This window comes from Mastacembelus armatus, chromosome 5, assembly GCF_900324485.2.
Source record: "Mastacembelus armatus chromosome 5, fMasArm1.2, whole genome shotgun sequence".
Lineage (NCBI taxonomy): Eukaryota > Metazoa > Chordata > Actinopteri > Synbranchiformes > Mastacembelidae > Mastacembelus > Mastacembelus armatus.
In genome coordinates this window covers 7,398,876-7,406,302 of record NC_046637.1, presented here as the reverse complement: position 1 = coordinate 7,406,302, position 7,427 = coordinate 7,398,876, and the positions used below count along the sequence as shown (strand labels likewise).

The 7,427-nt window shown below is 35.3% G+C and overlaps 2 protein-coding genes across 2 annotated transcripts; one reads left to right on the top strand and one right to left on the bottom strand.

Moving 5' to 3' along the window:
* Window positions 1–254: 254 nt before the first annotated feature.
* LOC113130518 (adenosine receptor A1-like) lies at window positions 255–2,358 on the bottom strand. Its single transcript, XM_026307228.1, has 2 exons — window positions 1,997–2,358; window positions 255–1,676 (listed from the first exon to the last, which is right to left on the bottom strand). The coding sequence occupies exons 1-2, from the start codon at window positions 2,323–2,325 to the stop codon at window positions 1,028–1,030; spliced, it is 978 nt and encodes a 325-aa protein (XP_026163013.1). The 5' UTR covers window positions 2,326–2,358; the 3' UTR covers window positions 255–1,027.
* A 1,562-nt stretch (window positions 2,359–3,920) lies between these two features.
* LOC113130762 (uncharacterized) lies at window positions 3,921–6,194 on the top strand. Its single transcript, XM_026307605.1, has 6 exons — window positions 3,921–4,087; window positions 4,290–4,438; window positions 4,586–4,659; window positions 5,100–5,198; window positions 5,694–5,792; window positions 5,966–6,194. The coding sequence occupies exons 1-6, from the start codon at window positions 3,977–3,979 to the stop codon at window positions 6,145–6,147; spliced, it is 714 nt and encodes a 237-aa protein (XP_026163390.1). The 5' UTR covers window positions 3,921–3,976; the 3' UTR covers window positions 6,148–6,194.
* The last annotated feature ends 1,233 nt before the right edge of the window (window positions 6,195–7,427 follow it).

Below are 7,427 nucleotides of genomic sequence, written 5' to 3'. Positions count from 1 at the left end.
GTAAAACAAATCTGCTGTTTTCAGTAGTCTGTAAAACATCAAACAGGAATTGGGGAAGTGTTTGTGATGAAATTTTAGAAGCAAAATACTCGGCTCATTCTATGTAGCCTACCTAACCCTTAATAAACCATTGCCTTCATATGACCTATTGGGTCATAAAGAGCAGCTGTGCAGTGGTTTGTGGGGATTATTTAAAGGTTGGCTACAACCTGCACACTAGTAAACTGGTAAAATTAATGAGCAGAAATGTTGAGAATCAGAATTCGTTTTACTGGCAAAGTATGCTGGACACAATGTGCTTTGTAGTCACCAAGAAAATACATTTAAATAAGAAAACAAAAAAATACAAAAGAATCTATAATATACATATGAGTATAATTAAAAATAAAAGTGATGGAAATTACGATTATTGCATTATGGACAAATATTGCATGGAGGGGTGTTTGCTTTCATAAGAGTGATGGCATAATTAATTACTGTTTATACTGATCTAAGATTCTAATGTAATAAAATATGTTGAACTTTATTTTCGTGCAAAAAAAAAAAAGATGAAATCATTGAATTGAATCATTGAATCATACAATGCATTACTCTCATTTTTTTTAAATGTGGAAGAACTTCTCACTTCCTGGCAGGCCTGAAAGTTTACTTTTTATAAAACACATTTAGGGAACTGGCCTACAGTTTTGTGCACTTTGACTTGGTGTCAAATTAAGAGATTGTTTTTAGTGACAGCAAGAAAAACTCAGAACAGTTTACAGCAAATAGGAGGTTCACAAAATATACGTACAAAACACAATGCTAACAATATAACCATATAGAGGTTTTGAAAGTAAAAAATAACAGGCTCAGTTATTATAAATCTAATTACAAACCTATAAAAAGACTGACCTCCACCTGATTTTCAAAACAATAAAGCATGAACCAGCTAAAGAAGATACACACTGATGAGTTAAACTAACTGTATTAAGGTTTGTATTCAAAAATGTTCCTTTGAAATCACTGAAGAATCACAGGAAATCTTCCCTCACAGTTTGCTGACTACACTGTTCAGGTCCGTGCTGCCTTTGTTGTCTGTTGTCTGGCTTGTCTGAGGGCCTTGATTTTCTTCTCCACATGTAATACACTCTCTCCAAGTCTTCAGGTATGCAGTCTTGATCTTTTCTATTTTGAATGCATACACAACTGGGTTTACAGCTGAGTTGGCATGAGAAAGCAGGATGCCGACATAGAAAGCTGTGTGTGGTACATCATTGCCAAAGTAAGCAATGCAGTTCATTAAGTGGAGAGGGAGCCAGGACAGGGCAAACAGGGCCAAGACCAGAGCCAAAGATCCTGCCAGCTGTTTCTCTTTCCTCAGGTAGTGCCGTGATTGGTTTTGGGTACTGTTGCCTGGTTTCTCTCGAAGGTTTCCTCGAATGGTACAGAATACAAAAACATACAACACAATCATCACCAACAGAGGTACCAAGGTGCAGAGAACACAACTGAAGTAAACCAGGTATGACATGGAGATCACAGTTATAAACTGACAAACAATAGTAGAATTGACTGAAGTAGACAACGTTTCATGGTTGTTCCATCCAAACATAGGAGCAAAACTCAGTGGTATTGCAACAAGCCAACATGCTGCTACCGCAAGCCTTGAATGTCTCTGTGTTACAGTTGTTTTGTACCTATAGTGAAAAGCAGAAATTACAGGTTTCACCAACAATTGCTATTTGTATTGGTTCTGACTGCTGGGTCACACAGTAAAATTTCAAAATTATATTCAATATTTTGTGTAAAAATTTTGTATAAGCCATAAATGCTTTGTGTGTCAAAAATGGCAAATTAATTGAAATTAAATAAATAATAATTTTATTTTAGGTCATTTTCATTAGTGAAACACCTCACAGTATGACAGCTGCAAGTATTCTGAACATAAAATCGAATCCCTGACTCTATCAGTGCTGCTTTTGCCTTGGTACACATCAGTATGACAGAATAAGCTTACCTGAGGGGTATATACACCCGGAGATAACGGTCCACAGCAATAGCCATGAGAGACAAAACTGAGACCAAGGTGAACAGGATGACCACACAGCTGAGGAAGAGACAGCCATAGAATGAAGTCTTCACTCGTCCATCCACCAGTACAGCTATTGGTATGGCCACGGAGCCAACCATAAAGTCAGCCACAGCCAGAGAGACAATAAGACAGAAGGTGGGCTGCTGAATAATTTTAGTGGTCCATAGTGCCAAAATAACCAGCATATTCCCCAAACAGCAGCTAACTGCAATGAGCACCTCTGCTGCTGTGTAGATCACCAGGCCCGCATTCATTGTGCTTCCTCTACAGCTAATGTTCTGTGGCTGCTGGTGAACCCTGTGTGAAACTGAGTTAGAGTCTGAGCACGCTGTGCTTTTATAAAATGTTTGAGGAAGTTGTCTGCCTTTTTTCACTTATTGAACATATATGCAATACAGACATGAAAAAAATCTTTCCATGACCCGTGGCAGTGAATTATTTTAAGGTGTTAAAAAAAACAGCCAATACAAAACCATAAAACCACATCCTAAATAAGAAATACAGCACACTACATTTCACTAAACCCATGCAAACATGTAACATAAACACATGTAAACACATGCAACTGTACTGAAAGTTGCTGGACGGGTATAGTTGATATGATGTTTACGTTGATCAGCTGCAGCTGCAGTTTAATTGTAGTACACATTTATGCATGCAATTTCTACTATTTTCAGGCTACCTCTTGTTGCCAATACAAGCTGCATCAGTAGAGGGGCATACACAAACCTCACAAGTAACAGGGTATAGTTCATGTGTGGGGGGATTGGTACGTTTATATAAGATACCCTTTTTAAAGAATTGATAATAATTGCACTATTATACTAATGCACTGCTGACAATTAAAATTGCATTCTTCAAGATTCTTGGGTTTTCCAGTTGTAAAGAATCCTCTTTCCTCTTGTCACTTACTGTTTCTTTAACACATGCTCTTTTCCTTTTACAGTGTGTCCTTATTATGAACAATCCACATTCACAGATCACAAAGTCTATAGGCGTCACTGGAAGTAGTTATTTTTTTAAAATTTAAGTGTATGATATTTAGATGTAAATTTGTATTAATTCATATATATATATATATATATATATATATATATATATATATATATATATATATATATTCATATTTGCATTAGTTTACTGAAATCACAGTTTGCAAAAATATTTACAATTAGTTATTAGCACATCTACATTTAATACTTTACATATTTATAAGTATAGGTGATTTCACCATTAACTATAGAGAGTTAAAGATAATCTGCTGAATATATCTCTGTGGTTTCCTTTGCATTTACCTCAGTCTAAGTGCTCCTGGTTTCTGATTGGTTCATACAGTCATGTGTCAGAGCTGAGCTACAGGAAGTGTTTTTTTTTTTTTTTAAGTCCATGAAGTGTGGAGCACAGTATACACCTGCTCAAGAAAGTCTTCTGTCTCCATTCTACTTTTTATTCTCAATAGGAGTGAAACAACCACCACATATACAATTCTCTTATTACATCAGCATGTTTGCTTTGTCACCACGCTAATGTCAATATTCAATATAAAGTTCAAAGTACTGGAGTGCCAAAGTACAACCTTATTTTATGCTGTGTCCCAAATCCATGCTAGCCTATATCCCAATTCTCTACAGTATAAAGTGCACACACTATACAGTTATGAAACAGACAGACAACTCAATCCCTTGATTACCTGATTTCTTTTTCTCCACTTTGTGAAACTGCAGTGCTTGCATGGCTTGTTTGCCATGTAAACATAAAGAATTAGTAGCAATCCTAACATTCAGGGTTAACGTTCAGCTTTGTTGACATATCTTTCCAGTCAGGGGTGGGTAGATGTAGCACAAAAATAACTGGTCAGTGATGTCAATATAAGACAGTTCTGACAGACACAGAGGCATCGGAGTCATGATGAAGACTTTGTGTGTTGCTGTTGTTGTGCTGAGTCTCATCTCAGTGTGCCAACCTGCGCCACTGACCTGTGAGAAGCTGCTGAAGCAAGTGGAAAAAGATCCAGATGTAAGTCTCTTTCCACATTTATAGCTGGCATTGTATCTACTCTATTTTACTGCTTTATGAAACAAACCTAAACTGAAGCTACTGAGCCTATTTGTGCTGTATCTCTTTTTATTGAAAAGTGTTTTAGAGGAAAGAATTCACCTAATATTTACAGAAATCAGAACACATTAATATGTAAAAATTCTCTCTTCTGTTTTTTCAGCTCTCTGGGATATGGTACCTCATAGCCTTGTCCTCAAATATCTGCTTGGCTCCAGCATTATTAAATGCTTTTTTTTCGCTAAGTGCTGAAATGGACATTTCTGCAAAGGGTACACCAAACATCTATGATGCCAACTTTAAGGTTAAAATGTAAGCAGTGTATATACCTGTAACTTATACTGTAACTTATTGGTATGAATCTTTCAATTAAGACATTCAGCATGTTTGTGCATCAAATATGAACATGTTGTGTCCAGTGGCTCTTTCAGTTGATAAATCTTTATAATTCTTTGGCAGGTATGGATACTGCATGAGTGAACCTCTGCCATTTCTATATAAGGATCGCAGCTTATTTGATATTGACAGCAACAGTAAGAGTTTTGTTAAATATACTGTATGCACATGGCTAATTGATTAATGAATTTCTGTCCCTTCTTTATGCAGTTACTATCAAAGTTTTACACTGCAGACCATACTAACACATTCATTTGCTTGTTTTCTTTCAGTTTGTATATGATTAAAATCCACAAAAAGACAAAAAAACTAGAGAATATGTAAAGGTAGAAAAAAACCCGAAAGAGATTGTAAAGAATGTGCAGATATAACTCAAAACATTCTGTAAACCATCTCTTGTCATCAAAAAAATTGTAAAACACTAAAATAGAGCTGTTGCATTTAGTTTTTGTGATTATTTGCTATGATACTCACTAATCTTATTAATTATCATGTTACATCATATTTGTATGTTAAATGGATTATGATTTTAATATAAACCATATAACTTGTCCACACTTATTTACATTTCCATCAGATGCTCCAACCGGTAATCCAGATGTGCTGCTGCAAAGTGGGTGTCCTGACTGCATCATTTTAAAGGCGGTTGACATCATTAACACTTTGATGGTCTTCAGTAAGGAGAACAGGATAAGAACAGAAAAAATACATGATAATATTTCAAATAATGGTGGAATATAGAACCAATAGTGCTAGAGCATTAGCATGCTAATATTTGCTGATTTGCATTAAACAGGAAGTATAGATAAGACTGGTGGAAATATCAGTAGTTTTGGAAGTATTCCTCATAAACCAGAAAATTAGAAAAACTGAAATCTTGACCATGTTGATAACACTAGATTGTAAACAAAGGGATCTCCAAGGTATTACAATGAATTGTATTATTGTCTTTATAATATTTAATAGGTCTTGTAATATTTTAAATGATGGATTGAACAATCCGCAGACTAACACAGTCATTCGTAATGATAATTGGCACTGAGTTGTTGCTTAATTTTTATATCTTTGCCTGTTTTTTTTTATGCCTGTTTTAGTGTAGGTTAAATGTAATTTACATAATTCAGGGCAGGATATCCAAGGCTTTTTCTCAAAAGTGTCATCTGATTAACAGGTAGGAGGAAAACACTCACTGATGCTGAGCTGAAGGAGTTTGAAACACAGGCAAATTGTCTTGGCTGGTCCAAACCGCAGGTCTTCAGCTTAGATCATGGTGAGATTTAAAAAATCATGTATTATTCATATAGAATATAAGCCCTTTACCGTATGATAATCCATATCATGATCAGATTTAATGGGGACATCTGCATTAGGTAATGTGATATAAAGTACTGTCATTTATATTGTTTATATGTTTTCTAATTTTCTTTTTTGCTTCCTCCACAGATTATGAAAACTGCAAGTCACTTGACAACACCACTGATGCTGATGCTGAACGTGTAGCAGAGATGATTTATGAAAGACTGAAAACTGAGTATACAGTGCCCCTCCAATGCTTCTATGATTATCTTCATTATCCCCAGACTGTCTTTGAATGGACTCAGCAAATGTGGAATGAACTTTGGTGAATGTGCTAGATTACTGCTATAATACATGTACGCTGACACCATTCATATGAAATGGTGCAACACTACTTAATAGTAAGGTTTTGAAGGGAACTGATTTCTGTTTGGTTTATTGATTAAAAAAATATGTGCTGATAAATTCTCACAAGCTGCCTTTTTTCCTCATACATGTTTTTTTAAGGTGTGTACAGCCTGTCAATGCTTACAGTGATACAGTGCTTTTTACAGCAAAGACAATACATAAAGTCTTTAAGACAACTCAGTGTCATCATTAATAAAAACTGCATCAACTATGTTTCTTTTGAATTATATGTATATGGTTGCACACCATAAGCCAGATCTGTATTTGTATGTCTCTTTGAGTGACCACATTTTTAATTTTAAATATTGTGCATTGTCCTTGTTAAATCGAGTATTACTAAACATGTTTAGAAAAATTCAACAACAATATTTTTTTCTGTTTCCAGTGTGTCATTGTTATTGAATATTTTGAACAATCCACATTCATAGGTCACAAAGTCTAAAGGTGTCACTGGAAGAGGTTGCCTTTTCTTGTTCACCTATAGCGCCACTAACAGGAGAGGGTTTTCACATGCTCGCTGAACTATCTCACCATCTTTGCCATATTCATTGTTCCCAGTTAATGTATCTGAATGTATTTTTTTAATCCTCTGACTTTATCTCACATCACAGTGAAGGTATAGTTATTGATGTTAAGTGTCATTCTAGTCCAGACTGATATGATTTAGCTATTAGATGAATTGCTATCCACTTAAATACTACAAGCGTCCTCAAGTTGTACTGTAAGAAAATGGTGCCATCATCAGGACAAAATTTGAATTTGTTCAAAAATTTGCCTCAGACTTATTTTTAGTACTGTTTAGTGTTTTAAATAAAACTAACATAGTAAACATAGTCAACCTTATACTTGTTAAATGCTAAATGCTAATACCACTAATACTAAAATACTTACAGTTAGTTATTTACATATTTATATTTACACACTCAATGCTTTATATATTTACAAGTTTAGGTGATTTCACCATTAACTGGGCCCTGTGATGGACTGGTGACCTGTCCAGGGTGTACCCCTGCCTTTCACCCAAAAAGAGGCCTGGGATGGGCTCCACCAGATCCCTGTGACCCTGGTTAAAGAATAATCGGGTATAGATAATGGATGGATGGATAGATGGAAGATAATCTGCTGAATATATCTCTGTGGTTTTCTTTGCATTTTCCTCAGTCTTTTGCTCCTGATTTCTCATTGGTTCATACAGTCACAT

Bases quoted from the DNA above. Each gene is read 5' to 3' on its own strand.
- LOC113130518 (XM_026307228.1), bottom strand. From the start codon at position 2,325: ATGAATGCGGGCCTGGTGATCTACACAGCAGCAGAGGTGCTCATTGCA. The intron at 1,677-1,996 runs GTAAGCTTATTC...TTTTCACTATAG, and splicing joins CGGGTGTATATACCCCTCAG to GTACAAAACAACTGTAACAC.
- LOC113130762 (XM_026307605.1), top strand. From the start codon at position 3,977: ATGATGAAGACTTTGTGTGTTGCTGTTGTTGTGCTGAGTCTCATCTCA. The intron at 4,088-4,289 runs GTAAGTCTCTTT...CTGTTTTTTCAG, and splicing joins AAGTGGAAAAAGATCCAGAT to CTCTCTGGGATATGGTACCT. The intron at 5,199-5,693 runs GTAAGGAGAACA...TCTGATTAACAG, and splicing joins TAACACTTTGATGGTCTTCA to GTAGGAGGAAAACACTCACT.